Source organism: Poromitra crassiceps, assembly GCF_964638095.1.
Source record: "Poromitra crassiceps genome assembly, chromosome: 22".
Taxonomy (NCBI): Eukaryota; Metazoa; Chordata; class Actinopteri; order Beryciformes; family Melamphaidae; genus Poromitra; species Poromitra crassiceps.
In genome coordinates, this window is record NC_139647.1 from 4,438,988 (window position 1) to 4,465,577 (window position 26,590).

The 26,590-nt window shown below is 43.5% G+C and overlaps 1 protein-coding gene across 1 annotated transcript; it reads left to right on the forward strand.

Moving 5' to 3' along the window:
• The first annotated feature begins 1,169 nt into the window (after positions 1–1,169).
• Positions 1,170–23,660, forward strand: LOC310796449 (uncharacterized protein). The gene is made up of 21 exons (XM_083658628.1): positions 1,170–1,298; positions 2,004–2,038; positions 4,530–4,954; positions 5,079–5,321; positions 6,966–7,005; positions 9,434–10,845; positions 11,514–11,590; positions 11,692–11,805; positions 12,059–12,226; positions 14,646–14,760; positions 15,383–15,470; positions 15,741–15,882; positions 16,024–16,111; positions 16,265–16,438; positions 16,648–16,742; positions 16,860–16,947; positions 17,296–17,406; positions 18,070–18,147; positions 18,388–18,474; positions 22,221–22,289; positions 22,468–23,660. Exons 1-21 carry the CDS (start codon positions 1,261–1,263, stop codon positions 22,843–22,845), a joined length of 4,065 nt encoding a protein of 1,354 aa, XP_083514754.1. The 5' UTR covers positions 1,170–1,260; the 3' UTR covers positions 22,846–23,660.
• The last annotated feature ends 2,930 nt before the right edge of the window (positions 23,661–26,590 follow it).

A 26,590-nucleotide genomic window follows, 5' to 3' on the forward strand; every position in this document is an offset into this window, starting at 1 on the left:
GATAAGTAATTGGATAAGTATGGGAAATGGAGGAATCTGTTGTACCACACCTTGTTTGTTTGCCTTGTGTCATTTTTGTGACTAATGTTTACCCCCTTTCCTTATCATGGCAATAAATAATTGATCATAAGATAAGCATGTGAGTCAAGACAAGCAATATTGACTGATCTTTGACAACTACATTGACGTTTCACACACACACACACACACACACACACACACACACACACACACACAGATCTGTAGCCTACTTGTTTTTGTGTTAATAAAAAACAACTGTGATTATCTTTGACTCTAGCTACTGATGCACTCTCACTGTTACCTTAGCTGTCAGTACTGCTGTGTTATTCTTGAGACTAGCTGCAGACATGGGACCACTTTGGTCCAAGTATCATCAAGTAGTCCCAACTTGGACCAAAGTGACAAGTTACAACAATAATAATAATAATAGACAAATTATTACATAAATAAATACATACATAAAAGTACACTCAAGGTCAACACACATTATGTTAGGCTACTTTATACAAAGGTTAATCATGAGTTAAAGGTTAATTGAAAGGGCAATTGGGAAATGTGACGCTGGAATACTGTTAGATGATGTCATACCTACATCTCCCCATGAATACGAACTGTTAGATGATGTCATGACTACATCAGACACTACACTATCTGACTACGTCACTGGACGCTGTTAGGATGTCATCATTGGGATGTCGACAGTGATGATGTCATAAGTCGTAATCCCCATGTCATCTTTGATGGTCTCACTGATGATGTCATAACACAAGGCGATGTCATATTCGGGACCTAGTATAAAGGTTTGCTCTGCAAGTGCTCTGCAGTTGTCCATAGACTAATCTCACGGCAACCTTCTGCAACAGTTCCCATCTTCGAACCTTGCAGACAGCTATCAAGTGCTACAGCGTTCCTAGTTATCAAGACTTCAGTTTACCAAGTAAGTGTGTCTTGGACATTAAGTATCCGCACGTAAATCCACCAGTCTCACGGTATGCCTAACAAATACAAGTTACAACTGCAAAATGCATTTCGACATTTCGGGGGAATATTCCTTTAAATTGAAATACTGGACTCCATGATCCACAATGCAATTTCGTCCTACCCGGAACTCAAAAGAAGAAGAAGAAGAATGCAATTTGGTTGAACGTTAGCTGATGACTGCAGGCGGGAGAAGTTCATGTTTGCGAGATGATCTTCTTCTTTTTTTGAGATGGAAGTCGCTTATCATCGGTCCTCAAAATGATAAAAACAACAGAAAATCGAGGAAACAGACAACCGTAAGAAAACTTATAGAATCAGTTTCCCCCCCCCCTGCAGGTGCGTTAGCCAGCTAACGTTAGCAAAACAGCGCACCATTTCCTGGAACTGCTAGCCTGGCTAGTGCTACTGTAGCTAACGTTAGTCAAGTTAACGTTGCAGTCGCTAAAGCTAACCTGTTTTAACCCTATTGTTGTTAACGTATTTATAACGCGGAACCGTTAACTAATACCACTACCATGTTGTTATTTGTTAAGCGTTAAATGTGAAGTGTATCATTGCTAAGCTAACGTCACGTCGCTACCGCTGTTAACGTTGCGTTAGCTAGCTGTAGCTTTGCTGATGTTACTAATAGCATTTGTTGTGATTAACGTACACATCAATGATTTATTATCTAGAATAAAAAAGCGATTCGGTAGAAGATAATGGTAACTTGATTGGCAGTTATAACGCTGACGGATGCTGCCCATGCAGGCTGCAAAACATGAGTTCGTCAGATCCCGCTTCCCTGTGTTGACACCTGGTATGGTTGACACTTTGCATCATCTGATTGGTAGCCAACTAGACTGTCTTCTTATAACGTTTAGAGATAGAACATTTCTACTAATGGGTGTGTCGCTGAAACACACGGCTCTTCTCTGTTATTAGCAAATTACAACACTCCTGTTTTGACAACAGATGGTTGAAAAGAATTGACCAACCGACCATTTCTCGCTTTTTTGCAGAACACTCTCAGAGTACTTCACTCCGCGGAATAAAGGTGAGTCAAAATGTCTCGTGATCCATTTGTGGCCATCAGCAATTAAACGTGTTGTGTTTTCTGAAATCTGCTGTTTGAATGTGTGAACAATACCAAGTTGTATAAAGTTGTTTAGATGGTTTAACCCGGCTAGTTTACCCCTATATAATGTGAACTGAATGCAGCGTCAAATCTGCATCTGAGGCCAGGAATTGACTATTTTATATTATGTATTGTATTTATTTCATTTATGTGTTAATATTGACAGATACACAACATATAACATCTGATGTCATGTATCAATCATAACATTTATAGCCTGAGCTAGTTTGCAATGCCTGTCCTTAGATCGTCCTTAGATGTCCTTGCATATTAAGAACACATGTTAAAAGCAAAGTACAGTAAAATAAACATATATCATAAAATCATAGTTTATTTGATAGGGACAATACAAGTTAACATAGCAACACTTCACTCATTACAAACAAGTTGATGTAACTGTTGTTTCGCATACAGAGATGATAGCTATTGCTAGTTTCTAACCCCTTTCCCTAGTTATGCTTTTAGTAATGACTCATTAATGAGTTAAGCATGAGAGGAAATCAAATAATAATTTTGTGAAGAAAAATGCTCCACATGCAAATTTGTTTCAGAGAGGCTAAGTGTTCTTGTAAGATTTGACGGTGCATGGTGTTGGAACTTGAAGAGCGTGTGATCCCAAATTCAATAAGTGTTGCTCGACAGAAATAAAAGAGTCTCACAATGTTTTTCATTTCTACTTTGACGGAAGGTTTCAGTCATCTCCACGGCGACAGCGAGCCAGCCCCCTCCTCCTCCTAGCAACAGTGTCTATCCCCCCGGCTTCACTCCGAGTCCAAATCAATGTAAAAATGAGTCCTAAATGCAAAAGAAATAACCACAGGCCCTTGTATCTGTATCCTCCCCGCATGGGTTTTGGACAGACAGTGGCTCGCGCGTCTTTTCAGACAATCGCTCCAGTCCTTCACTCCAACCACACGCCGAGTTCTGTTGGTTTTCCTCCGGTGGAGGAAGCTGCCTTCCCTCGCAATCGCCCATCTCCCGGAGTCACCTTGATGTTGATGGGGCTGTAAAAAACCCTCTGTGTTCCAGCCATGTTGTTGTTGTGCGTCGGCGGCATGCTCGGCGTACCTCAGCTTCTTGCGCTCATAGGCCTCCTCGACTGCATCCTCCCAGGGCACACTGTAAGCTCCATGATGTCAACCAGATGGAGTGAGGCTGGCTGACCATAGCACAAGGTCTGGTCTGAGGGTGGCTGATGCAATCTCATCAGTCACGTGCCCCACCAAGCTCAGTAGTCAGTAGCTCAGACAATATGACCACTCTAGCCATTAGCTGGAACTAATTAGCACACAAGGAATCTAGCTAATCTACAGCCCAATCTGCCCTGTCCTACTCTGATCTAATCTTTAGCCTGAACACTGTAACAATCAAGAGGTCCAGCTCAGAGGTATCCAAAGTGGGAGATGGGCCGCCCCAGGGGGGCTCAACAGCTTGAGGGGAGGTTCAGTAAGTGATTTGTTTTAGTCATTTCACACAAAGGCAGTGGGAAACATTTGTGCTACCCACAACAGGACTACTACGCTCAAGAATGACTGAGCATCAAACATAATTGACTATTGACTGTCCCTATTTTAGGGACAGTTTTTCAATCTAGAAAAATAAATGAAGTCCGCACACCGCAGTAACAGGCTCCCGGTCAGTTTATTAACGTTTCAATCACACGCATCTTCATCAGAATCATGGGACCCAGGGATCATGTGACACTATCCTGGCTGTGGATTTCTGACATGCTTGTTGCACAAAACATCTCAGAGAAGAGAAGAGATCCAAGAGCAGAAGTTTCAAGAGCGCCCAGAAGCAGTTTGAAGGGGGAGGGGAGGACAGTTTGCATGCAGGCACATAGTTTGAGTGTGAACAGAGGAAATGTAAGTGTGAGCAGGGGATTTTTGAGTATGAGTGCAGGAAATCTGTCCAAACAGAAAACCTTTGCGTGTGGGCGTACAGTTTGAGGACAAGCAGAGCAAAGTTAAGCACGCGCGCGCGGGAGCTGTTTGAGTCCAAGAGTCCAAAATCGGAACGTGAAAGCGATAAATCATGCTCTCAAATTGCTTGAAGGACCACTTGCATTTAGATAGGCAAATACTTCCATAATGAAGAGGTAGTTTCCTCGACTGGGCTTGAACGGTGATGATGTCATCAGTGATGATGTCATCAGTGATGTCATCAGTGCCATACTTGGGCTGGAAAAATTTCCTCGACTGGGCTTGAACGGTGATGATGTCATCAGTGATGATGTCATCAGTGATGTCATCAGTGCCATACTTGGGCTGGAAAAATGCCTTGCATAGGCTTGAGTTGCATGGTTGTACATACTCCACCTCGTTAAACATGTTCACCCGTGTTCACGGGACCCAAATGGCACGAGCTTGTTAGACTGTAATGCAGCAGACATGTTTGTTTTGTGTTTCAGTGATGGACTTCCCTCACCAGCGGAGCTCTCTGTCCCAGCCGCCCTCTTTCCCCCACGAGGCTCCGATGAGGCCCTCTCAGGTTCCTAACCAGCTGTCCCGCCCACCATACAGGAGGATCTTACCAACGCTAAGCCCGGGCATGTACCATAGCAGGGGCAGACTGGGTCCTCTGCACCACCCTGCTCAACCACCAAGGCCAGTCTATTCACCAGGGATCGGTCCAGGCAGTCCAGTTAAGAGGCCCCCCCCGCACAGTCCCAAGTCTTATCAAGCCTTTCAGGCCTTTCAGCACCAGTCCAGGAAGAATATTAGCCCATATTTCCCCTCGTCCCCCATCAGGACTGATGCACTGGGCAAACCCAGGGTCGCTTTACCCATCGCAGGGAGGGAATATGAAATGACACAAAGACACGGATCAAACAAGGTATCATTTCCCCCATTTTTTATAATATTGTCATTACTTCAGTTAAGTTTTCTTTGTGGTCTGTTTGTTACTGCGGTGATGTGAGATACTGAATTGTTGCTCTAAAAACATTTACTCTTATCAGGTCCGATCCGGTGATGTTGGAACTGTCCAGCTCCACAGGCCGCCTGCACCTCCTCCGTCCCTGAGCCCACGGACGGGTCAGGAAGGTCGCCCGCTGCCCTTGTCCAACTCCGAGTCCTTGAGTCCTGGTAACAGCCAGTGGCCATGGCGGTCGTGCCACACCTCCTCTCACTTCACCCAGTCTCCTGACCGCAGTAGTGGTCCATGTTCACCCAGCATGCGCAGCCCCATGACCGCTCGCCAGGTAAAGTGAATTCATGTGTTTAATGATACATCCTCTTTGTTTAGTGGTTTTGTAAGAGATGTTAAGCTACTGTATGTGTCTCTTCATTATGCATGCGATAGCCCTCTGAAAGCCAAGCTAGACTTTCCACAGCAGAATTGGCCAAATACAATTTGGGGACAAAATGGGAAGAAAATCTTCAAGATTCAAGATTTTTATTGTCACTCCGTGGTACAAGTATCACGTGTGAAATTCTTGTGCTGTGGACTCCGTTACAACATAGTACAAAATAACAGGGCATATGGGTGCAGGAAAACAAGAGACACAACAAGCAATAAGGCAGTATAGTGATAAGACAAGTCAAAGACAGTGGCATATTCACTGCACATAGGTGCACATGGCATGTACATACTTTAAACCAGTGGTAGCCAACCAGTCGCCCGCGGGCGACCAGTCGCCCGCGGGGTGGCGCTGTGTCGCCCGCAAGCCACGTTCAGAAAAATGTAAAAAAAAAAAAAAAAAAAAAAAAATTTTTTTTTTTTTTTTTTTTACACAAACAAGACAAAACAGACAAACAGGCTCAGCCACAGGGGAAAGAAAGAAAAAACAAAAAAACGAAACAAAAAAATATAATCAGAAAAATTAATTTTTTATTTGTTTTTCTCCTCCCTTCCCACAATAACACACAAATGTAGAAAATAATTTGTTTAACAATGCATACGTTTTAAAAACGTTTATTGTCTGTGTATAATTTATTGTCTGTGTATAATTAATTATTGATTAACTATTTTGATCCGCCTGGGCTGGGGTCAAAGTTTAGTTTTACGTTACGTCACTACGTCATTCACTCTGCGACAGTGCGACTGCCAGCTGCCAATGATTATATCAGTCGGCTAAGCTAAATGATGGAACGCAAGAACAATGGCAGAAAAGTGAAAGAAAAAACATTACCAATTTCAAGAGGAGTGGGAGGAAGAGTTCTTCTTCACAACAGTGAAAGAAAAGAGTGTATGTCTCGATTAAATGCATAATACTCATTATTTAAAGGTAAATCGAGCAAATTTCAACAGGTAGCCCCCGACATGACTCTCTACCCTTCAGGTAGCCCTCGACCTCAAAAAGGTTGGTGACCCCTGCTTTAAACATACTTAAACATAGTTGATGCTCTGTTTGCACAGGTGCAAATAGCATATACCTAATTAAACATACAATTAAACATTAGACAGACATACGTAATGGTAGCAGCTACAGTACAGTACAGTACAGCTACTACACTATTTGTGTATGTTAAGGAGTCTCGTGGCCTGCGGGAAGAAACTGTCCCTCAAGTGATTTGTGCATGCTTTTGGGACCCTGTATCTCCTCCCTGAGGGTAACAGGGAGAACAGGCTGTTGTGGGGGTGGTTTGTGTATTTGATGATCTTCAGGGACCTCCTGAGGCACCGCTGGTGTCTGAGGAGGGATTGTCACGTTCTGTAATAAGCAAGTGACTGATTTGACTTCCCGCATAATAATGTTTCTGTAAATCTTTCAAAGAACTAGTTATTTGAAATCTTTTGTAGTAACCCATGAGCCACACCTTTCTGTGATGGGATGTAATACTTGTTCTGTCAGTTAATCACAGAATGAAACCTGTTTTTCAAGGTGTGGTTTCTCTTTTTTCAGGACCTTAAAGGAACACCTTCAGGTGACAGGTTCATTCCAGGTAATATTATCAAAGTCTTTCCATGGTATTCTGATAAAGGATGATCACACTTTATTTATTTATATTTGTTTATTTTATTTGTTATTTACATAATACATTTGTAAAGGTGCATTTTGTTGCTCTCTTTCCACTTTCCAGCGTTGTATTTTATGTCTTGAGGTCCATTCAAAGCTGTTTGTGTGGTGTCATCAACCAAAAAGACTTCTCCACCTTATTTCTAGCTGCCATGATGCCTTACGTTCAATATGGCTGCTTCTTCCTGCGTAATCCTCCCAGCCCCGCCCCCTGCAGGCGATCGGAGCAAATCACGTCCAGCTTGGCAAAAACCTCATCGATAAATATCCCGAGTTGTTCAAAGAGCATCAGAAATAGCGGATGTGATGGATACAATTATTACATTCTCTCAAATAGGTCGTCAAACGAGTGTTGTTTATTGTGACAAGCAACCTTTTTTTTTTTCCAGCGTAGGAGTTTTAACGAGGAAATACCCCAGCTGCAACAATCAGTCAAGCTAGACCGGACCTTGCACCCATAATTATTTTACAGCATTCAAAAATCAGGTGGATAAAATGGATACTACTTATGGTCCTTGATTATGATTGGCTGAGTTCGGTCGTGTGCGCGCGCGCGCGCGTGTGTGTCTGTTGTCGGAATAGGCCGCAGATGAAGCAACATCGGCCTAAATGTTACGGCTCAGCTCATGACTCACCTATCGAGCTGCGGGGCCAATAAATGCACATTCCAGCCAAAAGCTCCACAGCTGATCTCGGTACAACTGGACCAATCAGCCTCATTCTTTCTGTGCACATTTCTACCCGTATGCTCAATGATCTCCCGTGGTTGCTGTGATTCACAATTGTTGAGAAATGGTTTTATACCATCATGAATGACTATATATATGACTGTATATATGTCTGACTGCTGATTCGTCACTCTGGCTGCTAAGGTTACAGTGTGGCAGCTCGGTTGGAAACAGATATAGTGGTTAGCGAGCTAGGCTACTAACTGTAGCTTGAAAGTTTTAAGGACAGAATGTTTTGTTAGCAGTTGTGTTGACAGTCTGCCAATTTCCGGTACCGGTACGCATATAACACACTGGCTTTGCAATTATTGATTACTGCTCTGATTGTGATTTAAAAGTCAGTTTCCATCTGATTTGATTCAGTTGATCACCGATAAGAGTTTGAAGAAAGAGAAGGCCGCCTACTGCAATGCTCCCAAATATATATTTATTTGTCTTACAGTGTTTTGATAGATCTTCATCGGGTCACGATCCCCCGATGGTCAATTTAGTATTTCAATAAACATCATAAACGTTTGCTTTATCATGTCCAATGTTGCAACAGTAGGAGTGCACGAGGGTGCCATCATGTCTGTGCTGCCTATTGGGTGTGGACAAGCTGTTGAATATGTAAAGTTTAATTAACACTTTGGTTTTGATTGGCTCTCTGCCGGCCTACAGCTGAGGACAACACAGCGGTAATGTGGCTCTGTCATAATATTCAAAGCCGTGGTAAATTTATCAGCTACCTCGAATGACCGTCTCAAAGATTTTGCGTGCCGCTATTCTGTTGCAGTTTTAGGCATGAGCTCCCCTACCTTCTCCTCACATGACCTCCAGTTCTATGAGTCAGAGCATTCCTGAAGTAAACACTGAATATTGATACATGAAAAGTAGGGCTGTGGCGATTCACTTATCTCCCGATTCGATACTATCACGATACTTGGGTGCCGATTCGATATATATTGCGATTCTTAAGTATTGCGATTCTACGATTATTGCGATTCGATATTACGATTTATTGCGATTTTTGTTTCTTTTTTTCTTTTCTTTTTTCAGTTTGTTTGCTTTTTTACACTAGATTAGAACATGGGAAAAGTTGAATCATACACTAGAGACTGTATATTATATCATGAGTAGGGCTGGGCGATATAGTTAAAAACAGGGGCGGACTGGGATCATAATTCAGGCCGGGCATTAGATACCAAGCAGGCCAGGCCGATATGGGCCGACGCGCGTGAAATTTGGGCCGTTTGAAGCCCAATTTGGGCCGTTTGAAGCCAGATTTGAGCCGTTTGAAGCCCAATTTGGGCCGTTTGAAGCCCAATTTGGGCCAAGTCCAATTTTACAATGAGATGCACCCACTTTAACCCTGAAGTGTAATTATTACTTCAGACTAACTAATAAAGTAATAAAACCACTAGTAAACCAGTAGGCGGCGCCTGGCCTGCTGTTCAGTGAGTGGCCTGACTGCGGGCACCCAAAAAAAAAATCATTTTTTTTTTTTTTTTGCGATCATCGATTCTGGAATAAAAGATCGATTAAAAAAATTGTGCCGTTAAAAATCGCGATACTTAGGTGAATCGATTTTTCCCCCCCCACCCCTAATAAAAAGCTATTGTTCATGTCACTTTCTCTCTGCAACAGAGGGCGTGAACCGCTTATCCCTGAAGAAGAGGCACAGGGAGTCCGAAGCGTGTGACGGCACCGCCAAGAAGAAACTGTGTCTCCACGACTCGAGTTCTGGCCCGGCACAGACGCCCAGCTGCACTGCTGGCAACTCACCGGGCCCGTCGTTGGCGACTCCAGCTTCATCAAACCGTTCATCAGTCTCGGAACTGTCGCCCAAAACCGCAGACGGCCATCTGCGCACAGAACCGGCGGCGCCTGGCAAGCCAGTCCGGTCGACACAGACTCCCGCGCTAAAACCCACTCAGTCGCCGTCCTCATCGCTGACACCCACGCGTGGTACTGCCGGGTTTGTAAAGCCGGCCTATATGAAGGGCACCCAGGATCACATTGTGATGCTGAAGGAGTTAAGGTCACCTACAACGCCAATTGATCCAAGTTGGAAGAAAGCCGTTGAGGAAAAGAAGAAAGGTGATGCAACCTCTCTGTTATCCTCCTTGAAGCAGCTTATGGTAAGACAAAGTGGGTCTCCCCACAAGCACACGGACGATACCAAAGGAGAGGCTAAGGTAGGGGAGAGCAGAGGCTCGGACGCGAGGACTCCCAAACCAGCCCCAAAGCCCAACTCTGCTTCTCCTCCGAGCGGTCACGTGATCGATCGCAACAGAACCGCTCGACCGCGGAGACCCACAGTCATCGCCGATGACATAGATGACCTTTTCACCCCTGACCCCCTGACCTATGTGAGGAAACCAGCGAACCCACTCGCCTCACGCAAAACTACTTCATCCAGGACCGTGAGCAGCTCTGGGACGCCTTCGGCTGGATCTCCTTGTCGTGAAACTCAGAACTCCACGGTACCTTCTCCGCCTCCGGCACTCGATGCCAAAACGTCTCCACGACCACATCTCTCGCCATCACTTCACCCGCAATTCCCCAAACCAACCGTGATATTGGAGCGAGTGAAGTTAGAAAACCTTCCCGGTCTCATCTCCTCTTCAGGCAGAGAGCTCAGTGTTGAGACCGGTGAAATTGGCGACGGACCCAAATCATCTCTCAGGCCCAAGAATGTGAGACCGTGCGACCTCGAGGCAGACACGGCTGCCTCCCGACGCACCTCCGCCACGTCCAGTTCTCCCCGTACGCCCGAGGGCAGTGCGAAGGATGAAGGGAGTGTCGAACGGGTGGACGAAGAGGATCCTCTGGACGTGGAGCTGGACCTCGGCCTGAGCTTTGAGCTCGACGTGGATGTAAGGAGCTGCCAGAGCAGTGAGGACGAGCAGCTGCTCTCCTTCCAGGAGATGATGGGCCGCATGGCCAAGCCTCCTCCTCCAGACACGCCAGAGAAGGGAGCCTTCTCTGAGCCCAGTACACCTGGAGCCTTCTCTGAGCCCAGTACACCTGGGCATTCCAGCTGCCAGTTCAAACCTGTAAGCTACACCCCCCCCCAGGGTTTCTCTTGTGTTATCAGTTGTTATGTTGTTGTTGATGAATACAGTGCAGCACGACTGAGTCCTCAAACCCGGAAGCTAGCCTGCTTCCATGTAGCCATGTCACTGAAAAAGAATGTGTCCTTTGACTCCTTTCCCATTTTCAGGCAACACATAGCCTATATAATATTGCTTTTTGGCAGATACTTTTGATCTACATCTTACAATACAATGAGTGCACATACAGATCCTTTCCAAAAAATTTGAATATCATGGAATTTTTTTTTTTTTTCCATAATTCCTTTCAAAAAGTGAAACTTTGATAGATTATAGATTCACTACACACAAAGTGAAATATTTCTAGCCTTTATTTGTTTCATTTTTCATAATTTTGGCCTACAGCTCCAGAAAACCCCCAAAACGGTATTTCAAGAAATTAGAATAGTGTGAAGAAAATCAGCAGTTACTTCTCAGTTATTTCAGAGAATGAACGTGTCCTTCTCTAATCACCTAATTAACCCAAAGCACCTGCAAAATTTTGTCGTTAAATTGTATCTCAGTTCTTTTCCATGATATTCAAATTTTTTGGAAAGGATCTATGTATTTGTGGCATGGAAAGCAAACCCCTAACTGTGACATTAACACCATGGTACCATGTGTTTCTACAGCAGCCAGTGCAATTCCTAGCAAAATCAGGCATCTACTACCTGGATCAAATGCTGAAGGAAATCGACAGAAATAAGAGGTATGTTCTTCAGAAGATCTCACTCCCCTTGCAATGCCTATCTACACTAGCTAACTACACACGGGTGCTTTAACTTTGTGCATCTCCTGTTTGGCCGTCAGATCTCAAGCGATCGAGTCGCAGCTTCTTCCCGCCATTGAAGAGGATCTGTTGAGAATAGCTGAATACGAGAAGGCTGAGGAGAACCGCGAAGAGGCCATCACAACTCAACAACAGTAAGTAGAGACAGGCGTGCGCATCAGAGATGGGGACTTGCGACTTGCACTCAAAAGCCTTGAGACTTGACTCGGACTCGAGATTTGGGACTCGCGAACAATCTTTAAGGAATGTCTACTAATAATAATGTCAACTAAGACTTGACTTGGACTTGCAAAAAGTGACTTGTGAGCATCTCTGGTGCACATCGGTCATCTGTACATCTCTGTTTTATGAGCCGATATTTGATTTTGTTGTGTCTCGTTTCCCCAGGGAATTCCTGCAGCGTTACTCGTTGATGTCCAGTGCGATCAGGGAGCGGCCTCCAGGAGAGCTCATCTTCAACCTGGACAATTTGGGCCGGATCTTCAACCAACACACGCTGGAGCTCAGACAATGCATGGTCAATCCACAGGAGACGGCACAGAAAACACTTCTCTGGTGAGCGAGCTGTGGTTTATGGACCGCATTTGTGCATCCTATACGAGGGATCAGCCGAGCAGCATTTTGGTCAACAAACCGCGTCACTGGGTGGCAACGGCAACGGAACCCTATGGAGCCTGAGTTTGAGCGTCTGACTCTAGCCGGCTGACCGTGTTTACAATTTAAAAACTGCGCCAGTTCCCACAGCTTTAACACGACATGCATATAGGGTTGTCAAAAGTATCGATAGTATCGAAAAGTATCAATACTGAAAATTTTAATCGGATACAATACTCATTCGGGCGGCTTTAGCTCAGGAGGTAGAGCGGGTCGGCCAATGACGCAAGGGTTGGCGGTTCGATCCCCGCTCCCTCCCAGCTGCTGTCGTTGTGTCCTTGGGCAAGACACTTAACCCTCCTTGCTCCAGATGGTGTGCAGGCACCCTGCGTGGCAGCCTGCCGCCATCGGTGTATGAATGGGTGAATGTAGACTACCTACTGATTGTAAAGCGCTTTGGATAAAAGCGCTATATAAATGCAGGCCATTTACCATTTACCATTCATTCGCAACAGTTTTGATACATCAGTGCTTTCTTTTAATGAGAAATCACTGATTTTTCCCTCCCTATCATTGGATATCTGTTGCTTCAACAAGCTAGATGTGTTCTGATGGCTAGAGCAGAGGCTAATCTGCTGTCTAAATTCAAAGTTTGATCAGGCCTAGATTATGGAGAAGTGTGCGTCTGTCCGTCCATCTGTCTAACTTTATTTTTATGCTTCTTGATGTGTCGTCTTCCCCCCCTTCCCGTGGTATCGAAAATGGGATAGAGTATCGATATTTTCCTGGGTATCGGTATCAAAGTAGAAATTCTAGTATCGTGACATCCCTACATGGCATGCATATATTATACATCAAACTCTTGAGCTAATTCTGCTCAGCCATGTGATGTATACTTTTTGAGATATTAACGTTTGTTTGGCACAACTCCTACTAGTTAAAGGAACACTCCGCCCATTTTCAACCAGCTTTGTATCATTAGAACATCAGTAGTATGTCAGAAAACTGTAAACTGTTTTGAAGTCTGTCATTTAATTTGACAGTTATTGAGAGTTAAAGTGTGGACCAGTGACATCACTGGTCCACACTAACTCAAATTAATAACTCATTAACTCAAATCAACTCTCAATAACTGTCAAACTAGATGACGGTTTTGAAGTCATTCATCTAGTTTGACAGTTATTGAGAGTTGATTTGAGTTAATGAGTTATTAATTTGAGTTAGTGTGGACCAGTGATGTCACTGGTCCACACTTTAACACTCAATAACTGTCAAATTAAATGACAGACTTCAAAACAGTTGACAGTTTTCTGATATACTACTGATGTTCTAATGATACAAAGCTGGTTGAAAATGGGCGGACTGTTCCTTTAACTGCCGCGGGGTTACGCATTTTTGGGTGGCAGTGACGTCATGCTGATTCCCCCCGTTACGTGCGATCGGGCTGAAACTTTCAGGAAGTGTAAACTAAAGAGCAGCACCCCTGCGGGTGATGCTGTGGTGAAAGAGCAGACAGCTGTTAAGGCTGTGGTGAAATGACCAGAAGTACACAGAGATGTGTGAATTAGTGGGAAATGAGCAGGCGTTAAGAAGAGATAACAAACACAGGAAACAAAGGAGGGCCTGGAGCACGTTTCGACACTACTGTGTTTTGACTCTGATGAAGACACATTACTTTTAGCAGTATCTAAGTAATATAACTTATTACCGTACTTATAGGATTTCAGTAATATTATACCAGTTACTTTGTCAAGTAACTCAAGTTACAAATTGAGTTTTGTTTTTTGTTTTTTAATCAAAGCACACATTTAAATGAAGATACAATCATTTCCTAATCAAACTGTTTTTTTTAATGCAAATAAGCACTATAGATGACAATAACAAAGGAAAAGAATAACATTTAGAATTTTGGATTGTTTACACTGGCTTCAAGACGGTTGAAATTATTTTTCGGGATGGTTCCAGGGCGGCGATGTCATTCTGCTGCTGCTGGTGTTTTGGTGAAAGTAATGCAAAAGTAGTGTAATAAGTAACGAGTTACTCTACACAGACAGTAATATTGTAAAGTAACTTATTACTTTCAAATGAAAGTAACTAGTAATATGTAGTATATTACATTTTGCAAGTAACTTGCCCAACACTGGCACTAATAAAAGCTGCAAATGTATCAGTGTGCTCCAGTCCCTCCCTTGTTTCCTGGAGGTTTGCTGTCCTCAAACTGAGAAGCACCTGGTTCAGCTGTATTCTGCTGGATGATGCGTGGAGAACCTTCTTTCTACTACATGACAGACACACTTTTCCTCCAAAACCACCCGTGTCATTTTGTAGAAGAAATTCCTCTTGTCATTTGCTAACTTCTTTTCTCCTGCCCTCCCATCAGGTCAAGCCCCGCTCAACTCAGATTACACGTCATTACTGGCTTGTTCCAGGAAGCCTGGCAGGGGGCGGATTCTCCCTCCCCCTGCCCCCTTCAGGTTACCCATTTCCTATTCAAGGTAGGACGCCCAACACACCCTGCCCTGTAGCATGTTGCATACCTGGCTTGTCTAAAGCTGTGGGAGCATGTTGAATACTTGCCTTGTAAATGTCTAAAGCTGTGTAGCAGTGTTTCCCCTACCATTCTACAGGCCTGGGAAAAAAATTGCAATTTTTTTGGGACCCCCCCTGCTCTCCCCAAAATTTCAATAAACCTTTATGGCATATTATTACAATACTACTGGTGTTGACAGTGTTGACAGTAATAGAAGATGCCAAATCATTTAAAACAATAAGCATTTTGCTTTTAGGAGCATTGTGCCAGCGTGCGGCGCTGTTCCAAAACGTGTCAACGTGTTTCGTTGCCTGGGAAACGCACATCCCATAATACAACAGTTCGCATCGCATCCCATAATAGTATGATGATACTTGGGATGCCATTGCGAACATAGATGCGAACAGCAGGTTAGCTAAAAGTTTAGCGTCGCCAGCGAGGGCCCCCACCGTTGCGGTCGAGGTACGTTTCGAAATCCCTCCAGGCCTGAAAGATTTTCTAGGGGAAACACTGACCATGTTGTACACGGTACACCTGGCTTGTAAATGTCTAAAGCTGTGGTGGTCATTCTTTGTTGACTCGGTCAGATGATGTCGGTGCACACGGAGAGGTTGATCTCGGAGCAGATCCTGGAGGCGCTGCGTCACATCGCCTGCTCTGCTGCGTGTCAGATAGGTCAGTGCCTGCCTGTGTTGTTTGGCAAATCCTTTTTCTATAGACCCTTTTCACGGGGGCCATTTTGGCCAGTAAACACAGGTGCAAGCAAAACACTTAATGAGGGTTTCCAACTTCCAATGGTTGGAATTTGGAAACCCTCATTAGTGTGTTGCTTGCACCTGTGTTAACCCTGCCTTTTTGACACAAAATGGCCCCCGTGAAATGGGTCTATCGTGTCACAGTGGCTAGCAGATGTCATGAATATCTTTCTCTCTCTTTTCCCCTCAGTGAAAAATGGAAGCCAGCAGTTTCAGGTGTGGGTGCCCAGTGTGGCAGACGTGAGCCTGGTCCTGATGAATATGGGAGTGCCTTTTGTCACTCTGTTCCCTTTCGAGAACCTTCAGCCTCCCTTCACAGAGGGAGATCTGCTGTAAGTACTTCTTCTTTGTGGACTTCCTCTCCTCATTCATTCCCCTTTGTTGAGAATTGTTGAACTCTTCTACATTCCTGATTTGAAAGCTCTCAAGTTGTTGTGAGCTTCAATTTCACCCAGTTGGTTTTGTGCGTGTAGGGAGGACGTTCATATCGCCCGCGAGAGTCCCTCCAGCAACAAGGAGGAGAGCGCTTTCCCTCAATACAACTGCAACAACATCCTCCAGGTGAGACAGGATAGGAAATGGATTGTGTGTGTGTGTGTGTGTGTGTGTGTGTGTGTGTGAGAGAGAGAGAGAGAGAGAGAGAGGATCTAGGGGCATATCTGGTCATTCACTGCTTGCTTGTCTCTCCTCTGTCCCCTGTCTGTCTGTCTGCAGTACCTGTCTCACTGTATGCAGCTGTGTCCGCGGGCGTATAGCGACGACGAGCTGCTGCTGCTGCTGACTGTGGTGAGCAGGCTGGGCCTGGAAGCCCGGCTCATCCTCCATCCCACCAGCCGCACGGTGCAGCACCACATCGTCAACAACATCAGGGACTGGTCAGACACCACGGTCAGTTCAACCACCTCTCTATTTGCTACATACCAGGCAACATTAGCAGTAATGCTGCACACAGACCAATGAAAATGTTTCGTCACATTTGACAGATTCTTTGTGGCACTCTGGAACCCTGGATGACTTGAAAGCTACACTATAGTGATATTGTAAATGTTGCCTCCTGTTAATGTAATGAGTTTTTTTTTTTCATATCTCCTTTCTAGCTGGCCAGAATGTGTGTGGCCCTGACTGACCTGACAGATGACCACCACAACATGTGCTGGCTGCTTCAGTGGCTGCCTGACAACTCACGCGGAAAGTACGCCGCTCTTTAATCTCACCTCTCTACCGTCTCCATTTTTCTCCATTTTCTCTGATTGTCATTATTGTATTGTGATTTTATTCTTGGTGTTTGTTTGTTTGTTTGTTTGTATAGGCAACTGCGCCGACATCTCAGTCTATCTATGATCTCTAAATTGTTGGATGGGAATTGCACTTACAGGCCTACCAGCATAGAGTTTAAGGTAAGTTATTAGTGTAACCTATATTCACTTACAGGCCTACTAGCATATAGTTTAAGGTAAGTTATTAGTGTAACCTACATTCAGGCTGTTTCTTTCAGATCCCTGTAGGAGTACTTAGTTTGTACATTGTACCTCTCATGTTTCACTTTGTAATGACTGTCTCAGTAACCTGTAACTCTGCCCTGTCCTGGTGTCTCTCCTGGACCGTGTCCTGGTGTCTCTCCTGGCCCTGTCCTGGTGTCTCTCCTGGCCCTGTCCTGGTGTCTCTCCTGGCCCTGTCCTGGTGTCTCTCCTGGACCGTGTCCTGGTGTCTCTCCTGGCCCTGTCCTGGTGTCTCTCCTGGCCCAGCTCTCAGCCCTGCGACCGTACCTGCCCCAGATGCAGCCCTCCAACCTCCGATGCATGCTGAGCTCCTCCAGCAGGAAGAAGGGAGAGGACTTGGCCACCCTAGACCAACAGGTCAGCATACTGTACAGTTGACTGCTTGGAACTTCAAAATGACCCAATCTAGAGATTATTTTAAGTGTGGTGGAAATGTCTGTAATAAGAAAAAGAGACTCATCGAGATGTCTTTCTGTTGTTGTTTTTATTGCTGGCAAGTAAGGCACTATGTTCAAATGTGTGGAACAAAGAGTGCAAACCAACACTTTGTCTGCAGTTTGAAAGGGAAGTCCAGATGCAAGGAGGCTGGACCGTCTATCAGGAGGCTGGACTGTCTTTATCAGATAGTGCTAAGATAAAAAATATATACATTTCAACAGAGTACTCAAGGCCATTTCAGGGCAAGACTAGGGTTGTATCCAGGTAGAACTTTTGTTAAGCAGACTGGTGGAGAGCCTGGCACACCTCACAATACAAGATAGCATCTGTGGATACCAGAGGCAAAGCGGACATGGAGTCAGATCAAACTGGATCAGAGCCAGTGGAGAAATACAGACGGCACGCAATAAAGGAATAAGAGTGAATGAAGAGAATGGTATAAATGCTATGATTTCTACCACAACAAGGAGACGAATGCTGAATTCACGAGATTTTATTGTGAAGGGATTTAACTTGATCTGTGAATATTCTGATTCTGATATGAGTTTTATTGATTGAATTATTATTCATCGTGTGTTTCAGGCATACTACCTCTGCTATAGTCTTCTGACCTTGGCAAATGAAGCATCCAATTTTCAGTTCTTCCCAGCTCATCAGAAGGTACGGACTCAGTTATTTTCTTCTTCTTCTTTTCTGAACTCGGCAGAGACCTCAGACCACTAATGTTGGGCTGATTTGACACGGGGATGTTAAAACATCTGAGAACAGTGCTATCCTTTCCCCTTGTGCACGTCGTGTTAGCTGTCCTCCTCCCCATCCTTGCCCTAAACAATAATAACACATGGCATTCATATAGCTCTTTTCCACAACTCAAAAGCCTGTTTTCATTCTGGTCCTCAGAAGCAGCTGCTGTTTCTGTGCCGTGTGCTGGAAGCAAACATCAAGTGTGACATCAGAGAGAGCGAGAAGTGTCTGTACCGGAGCAAGGTGAGTGAATGGTGTCTGTTACGACTGCAGCTAATGATTATTTTATCAATGAGCCTGTCTCATTTCTTTTCATTTAAACAATGTACCATTTTTTTAATTGCAACTGAGCATTTTAAGGTCATCAGAGTTTGACATGTGGAATGCATAATGATGACAAGACTTTGAGCTTATTATCGGTAAGATCCATGTCCAAATAAGATGAGGCTATCACAAGCCCGTTTCCCCCACATGCTCTCACAACAAACAAAATCTGAATGAATGTACGAATGTACAAAATTAATGAAATTGACAAATCGCAGCCTTGTTTGCAAGACGCAGCCTGGGGAGGTGATCTGAGGGGTATACCACGAATGTTGTATAAGAAGATCCAGGGTCTGTCCCTTGATCTGGTTTGTCTAAACCAGATAAGCTCGATTGTAGTTAACTCGTACCACGAACGTAGATCGCCACTCGTTAAGTGGAACCAGGTTTTTCTAAACAAGTTGAGAGTGCGTGCACATGAAAATGCCCGTGCACATGAGCTCGTGCCCCCAAAAAGATGCGTGGTTTTTAACAACTAGCCAATCACAATGCAATATGGACCGCTCCAGCTCAGAACCGCAGCTTTTACAGCGCCAGACACGCCTATTTCCTCATTCATTCAAAGCCAACTACCGGTACTACTATGTCAGAATCAAAATCTGCATTGGATATTATTAGTCTGTTCCCGAATGACTGTCTAAAGTTACCACTTTTATTCACATCAGTCATTTATTTGAAGAGCGGTTTCTGCCTCCACGTATCCTACAGCAGCTCAATTCACCCTCTCAATAAACTCAATAAAACCGGCATGTCTTTTTTGCGAGTGGAAGCAATGTGTAATCTATCTCAGTCCAAAATCCGTATGTATATTTAGACCATTTAGGCTCAATGAATAATAATGATCTCATGATGTGTTTAGTCGCACTGATTGAATAATTCCTATAGGCTATCAATAAAAAAAAGAATGATAATAAAATTTAAAAAGGCTTCTGAACTGAATCGACACGGTACAGTACGTGTGGGCATACACATATATAGGCTATAATGTCAGCAGAGTCGCATATCTCCATATTTCATATAATGATGCTGGAAATATGAAGTTCAATCACAGCATACAGGCCAAAAGCAACACAGTTGCAGCTGCAAAATGCAGGAGTAGCCTAGATATGAATAATCTGTGTGCAGGCGATCCCATATTAAATTGCTTAGATGTAGTAGGCTATTATGACCATTTCCAACCCAACGTCAGCCTCAGCTCCGTTGCGCACACGGCACCGTGCGCTTTGGAGACGTTTATGTAACCTTTTTATGCCGGTTTAGTGATATTTCTCCACTCACCATTCAGCTGCAATCGATCGGCGGAGCCAAACAACGTATCTAGGCTACTTGAGAGCACAAAAATGAATATATAAAAACATATTACAAAGTGGTAAGTAGGGCTTAATTTAAATGTAGCCTGCAACAAGTGCAAGGCTTTAGTCCTTGATTAATTCAACAGGAGCAATTTTTTTTTTTTTTTTTTTTTTTTAATGCAATGTATTTTTCATATGGGGACCATATGAATAGTGACTCGCTGTTTCCAGAGAGCTTTCATGAGAGCTTTCATGAGAGCTTTCATGGGTTTTGATCTTATCCTCTGAACTTAACCTGCTACAAAGCAGGTTAGCCGTAGAGCATAAGTTGCTATGGTGAATGATCTATCTCGATAAGAAGTTAACTAGCGTCGTGGTACGGCAAAACTAGGGTTAAACCTGAAGTTACCTCGCTAAGCCAGTAATCTTGTTTCGTGGTACACCCCCCAGTTGGGCTGGGATGCATTTGTGGTGTACCGTAAATTCCGGACTATAAGACGCACCGGTGTATAAGCCGCGGGACCAAAATTGACTATTTTTTTCTTCTATAAGCCGCACCGGTCTATAAGCCGCGGGTGTTTTGATGTTTAATTACCATATGAAAGGGTTCGTGCACAGAGAGGAATGTCGGGAAAGCGATGGCTGTTTGGGGAAGCTCCCATTTATTAACATTTCAACAAAACAAAACAAAAGTCAGGTCACTAATCCCCAGACAAAATCACACAACAATAGGCTATATGTGCAGCAAACCTGTAACCAGAGAAGTCAAGTCACTAATGCTCGTCTTCCTCTTCTTCCTGCGTACTGAAACCACCAAAGTCCTCATCTTCAGTGTCGGAAACGAACAGGTTCAGGGTGGCTTCGTCAACCACTCTCCTCTCTCCTTCATTGTCACTCAAAACCAACGAACTCCTCTTCATCTATAGCTGTGTTTCCATTACAGTTTTTCGCAAAAGAATTGCGATATTTCTACAACTTCGACAATGTACAATTGCGACTTGTAGGCGTTTCCATTGAAGTTGCGTTTGAGTGATTCCCCGTTGCAGCAGCTGCCACAGTGATTACGCACGGGGATCTGCCCCATATCCCGTCCCCTGCATGCTCAAATCCAACCAATGGTCAATGGAAATCCCAACATGAAGTTACAATGCATATAAACGAGCCTGATTATCAATTCAAAAGAAAATGAGTCGCAAAATGTTGCTGGCTGCGTGAATGCAGTCAGCGCGACAGGCAGAGGAAAAAAGGTAGCCTAATAGCCTACAACTGGTCCGATTTAGAGATGGAGGGGGGAAAAGGCTGATTTGGTTCTATAATTGCACCTGAAACGTGTGCAATGTATTAGCCTACTCACAGTCACTGTATTCACTTCAGACAGCACCACCGCACCAGTGTGTGCTTTTCATCCTCTCATCTCGCCGCTGTGCCAAATGCGCGCACACAGGCAGCCTGCTGTCACCATGGACCGATTTCTGCCATTAAACATTATCTAATTTGCCCGGCTACGCTTTTGCACAACACTCGTCTTTCTGCTAGGTAGCGTTGCTTCAAAGTTTTCCACTTGCTGCGGAGGTTTTGACAGGCTATCGAACCTTACTTACCAAACTTATTTTCCGCTCCTTTTCCAAGGGATAATATGGGTCACATGACGTGCAAATGCGAAAAATGTGTTTCCATTACACTTTTGCGATAAACTGCTATATCGACACGTCTGAAAAACCACCTCATGATCATCTACTGCTCGTTCTCATGCTGTCGAGAACGAGCAAAGCTTTTTTTTGGTGAAAGAATCCTCCAGGGCGCTTCTTGTTAACAGTCCGAGTGAGTGGCAGGTCGAACGTCAAAGGCACTTCATCCATATTTATGATCTGCTCCGGTTCGATGGAATATTCCTTGATCTTCCTTTGTGTGAATTCGCCGAAGTTTGTGATTTTCTCCTGGTAGTCGGGGGAGGGAGTTGATGGGCTTGTGGCCGTTTGCTTACCGTAATTACCATATGTAAGTGGTCACGCACAGAGGGGATTGTCGGGATGGCTGTTTGAGGAAGCTCCCATTTACAGTATTACCGTAACATTTCAACAAAACAACATAACACAACACCACCGTTGTTTATTTTTACAGTGCACACAGTGTCCGCGGTGTGGTGAAAAGAGGGCAAGAGAGGAAATTAAAACAGAAGTGGATTTATAGTTAGAAAGAGTGCTAAAAAAGAGAGATTTTTTTTTTTTTTTTTTTTTTTTTCTGAAAAAATCCATAGATAAGACGCACCGTTATATAAGCCGCAGGGGCCAAAAAACGGGAAAAAAGCCGCGGCTTATAGTCCGGAATTTACGGTAGTTATTCTGTTGTTTGACATGAGTCCTCTCCATCCAGGTGAAGGACCTGGTGGCCAGGATCTCCACCAAGTGGCAGATGCTCCTTCAGAGGACCAGGCCTCTTGATGTACAGTATAATCAATCACTCTTTGCATCAATACTTAGTGTTGTTGTCATACCAGAATATTTACAAAATATTATCTACATTTGATCAATTTGGCTAAAATAGGCTCAATTCAGGAGCCTTCAAATAAGATCAAAGATTTGGCCATTCTGATTTGCAGTACTGTATTTTCTCTCTGTAGGGTCAGCTGTATGATTACTGGAGACCTTTACATGAAGATACAGTGAGCAGCAGCCACAGAAAGGAGACAGAGATGATCTGTGATGTTGGAGGTGGTACTGTCCTAGAGGAGGGGACTATGGAGCAGGAGGATGAAGAAGAAGAGGTGGAAATCACTGCAATTGGAGAAAATGATGTTCCCATGGAGGGGGAGGAGCAAGTGGAGGCTTGTATTACTGTGAAGAATGAAGGTGTGGTGACAGACACACACATGGAGAAGGATGAGGCGGAGCCAGAGGTGGAGCCTCTGGGATGCGGAGAGCCAGAAGCGATCGATGTTGAAACTGAAGAGGGAGACCAAGAGTACGCAGGAGTGGAGACTGAGCTGTTGTTGCCTTAACGGTCTATTTGCACTGTCTGCCTGCCCTTATGCCCCAATATCCTTTGTTTTGCACAGTGTATAAAAAAATATATTTTTATTACCTTTCAGAAGACATCTGAATTTTTGTTAAAGGCCACTATTGTTACGGTTTTATCGGTTCCTTGTTTTATGCCAAAAAGGTTTAAATACAGCCATAAAGTGCCTACAACATGTTTCTTAGGAGAAAGAGTTTGTACCGTTCTGTCTGTTCAGTAAAGTCTCCATTTATTTCTAATTTATCTGTGTACATTTTCCTAGTAGCACGCTGCTCTCATTGTTTCCTTTCGCCCATTCAACCACTCTTGTTGATCTAAACAGCTGGCCTTGCACATGGTATGTTTTAGTACATGCAGTACATGTCAGCGTCCTATAGAGTGCATCATACTAAAAACTGCACCCCCAGCCCCATGCTATTAGCCTGCTATCCCTATTAATTGCAGTTGGATGTGAGGAAACGGATTGGTAGGTGCTGGATACCAGGCTACCATGCATTTTCAGTGTTTGAAACATTTACAGCTTTCAATTACAGCAATCATAAGGGTGCATAACACCATGTGATATATTTTCTTATTTGGTTTCCCAGCAGTGCTTGTTTGATTCAAGAAGTTGCAAATTTAATTAACTTGTGAATTATTTCCAGATAGTTTACAATGTTGGGTCTTGATGAAGACTATTTTTTTTTAATTTATTGTTAAAGTTTTACTCGTTTGTGTGAAATGTGTACATTTGTTGAATATCCCATTGGGAAAAGTTTTCTAATGATGAATAAATTCTTTTGGATTGTTTTTCCAAAAATACAGAAAATAAACTTTGCATACGTATAACATTTATTATTTAGTATAACAGGATTCCTGCCACTGGCCTCAGTCAAAATTTTAACCCCCAACCCATATGACTTTACAGTACATAGTCGACTCAACATAAACAATATTCTCATAAAAGCGTTATTCGCCATGAATTGGCAAATCACCAAATCCATTTCATTGTAAGTTGTGTATCAACTCCACTGTCGACTCCTTTTCACTCACTTCCATGAGTGAATTATAGCCGACAGTACCTTCTGTGTTACTTCTAAACTTTGTTCCTGAGTATCTTTACCCGTCTTCTCCAGTGGAGCGCTTGGAAGTATACCACGTCTTTGCTTGCCTGATCTCATTTTCATGTTTTATGGGAACCGACTCTGAAGGATTCCTCAACTCAATGTCATCTGAACTGTTACTGAATGCTGAGGCAGAGGGACAGACCAACATGATTATATTATATGGTCTCCTAAATCTAAATACTGTAAAGATAAACAACATGCACAATATTCAATCTGTCTTCTGTTACAGGTTATGTGAAAAGTGAGACTAACTGAGCGAATAACATGATTTTATACATTTTCCTTCCACATTCCAAAGACATGCGAGTCAGGTGGATTGGAGACTGAAAATTCCCCGTTGGTATGAGTGTGACTGATGGACCAGGCCATGTCTTGCCTTCTGGCCCAATGCATGCTGGGTTTCCATGTCGGTATAATAATCTATCTTGATTATTATGATGTCCTCTTCACACCTGTCACATGGGTCTCTTGCTGCAGAACTAGTGTCTGTTTCAGTCTCCTCAGGCAATCTCGTTTGTTCAGATCATCACATTCTTTTCCTTAAGAGTGGTGTCGGTTTGAATTATACAGCTACCGTATATAGCTACAATACCAGAACATCAAATTGTTTCAACTCGGCTAGGTCAATGTGTTCTTTTGCTACTTTCACCCTTTGCGAAATAAAGATACCTATAGCGATTTGTGCTGGATTGCATAAAAGCCAATTGAAAGTACAGAATACTTTTTCAGTACTGTATACAACAAATTGTCACTGTTGGGTGTATCTCCTAACAGTTTACCGATTGGCCACAACACATTTTTGAGTTTATCCAATGAGTTCTGAAAAGGTGTCCTAAGCCTAACCTTAAAGGGTGGTACAGTAGGACTTTGTCTAGCCCTATGGGAGCATGTCATCCTTCAACACAAACAAACGTGAAAATCACCGAAACTGGAGCTAGGAGGTTTTCACATGACAACATTGAAATGTGACTTTGACACAAATGTGGCTCATATTTAATGTAACTAACAAAATAATGCAATTTCATTCAAAACAACTACTTCATGAATGTTTTATTCCTTGAGTTTTTATTCCTCACGGCATAACAATGTAATAATATAGTAATACTACTAGTTCATAAGAATACCTGATCTATGTCAAGTCTTCTGTCTAATGTGACACAGTAAATTAGACTATATTCTCACAACAGCATAACCATGAGGAGCCCATAACAGCACTGATGTACATTGCATACTTGCTGTAATTAGATTTGAGACAAAACTCCTGCCACTGATTAGCTTTGTAGCGCAATAATGGTGGAATGAAAAGCTCCACTACTTAGTTCTGCATAGATATCAGTGTGGGTCTTTTTTATGTTATGGGTGATAAAGACACTGCGTGTCTCAGAATATCTTTAGCTGTGGGTCATATATAGGCTATTATGACCCATAGCTAAGATATAACTTGTTTTAATCTGCCATTGGGCATTGGCAGTGAGCCAACTTACTGAAATAATTTTGAGTTCTACATGTTGCACATGTTCAGAAGTGTTCCTGCCTGTGGTAGCTTATGTGCTGCAGCTGCACTTGTCTGTGCAATCCACCGAGCAAAGCAAAAAAAAAAACAAGACATTCTAGTCAGGCTGTGTAGTAGGGCTACACAGCATAAAAATCAGTCATGGCTACACACATTTGAAGTTATCTTTCCATAGTGGTGTATCCATCATACATGCAGGCCCGGTTCTACCAGGGTGCAAAAGCATGCATTGCACCCTTATTTTAATTGTCTGCATGCTCAGTTGAAAAGTAAAAAAAAAATAATAATAATAAATGCTGCAGCTGCACACTTACTGTTTAAACTTGAATTATAATTGTTGTTTTTCTTTGTTCTTTGATGTGAATTTATGGCTTTTTGGCACCTATATGTAACCTTTTAAGGTTGAGATAATTGTATTATCATTATATGGTCGAAATATTTCAGTAAAGCACTTGAAACACTTGAAATATTCTTGCTTGGGTGGTATCATTCTACTTGAAATGATGGTCAAATGTATTATTTTTAGTAAAATAACATGTCAAATTTGGCCGGCCGACCGAGTGGGCCCAGCCTTTGGCCGGGCATCTGCACCCCTTCCTATCTAGGATGCATCCCTAGTCATCTTGTTCTGGAACCGGCCCTGCATACATGTATAGACAGTTTTAACTTGACAACAATAACAACCGTCACAACCCACCTGAATATCCGGGTTACTTCCTGTATACATAGCTGAGCGCAGGCTGATATTCGGCTCATATTAAATGTTATCGTTAGGCACGTCTCCGACAGACACATTAACAAGGTAGCCTATTTCGCTCTTTATGTCTTGTAGTAGTTAATAGTAGTTGTTGTTGTGGTTGTTGTTAGTTGCCATAACAACCACCCCTGTCGGAAAGACGTGCACACGCTGGGTAGGAAGCGTTGTTGTCCCGGAGGCGATATTTTTTTTCGGATGATGGCGAAGGCATAACCCGCCCCTCTCTGCCTCTGATTGGCCTAGCGTCAAACTTCCATCCAAACACATTCGCTTGGCTATCCTGCATTACATCTCTTTCTACAGTCTGTGGTCAGACCGTCAGACTCAGTGGGTCAGACAGACATACAGCAGT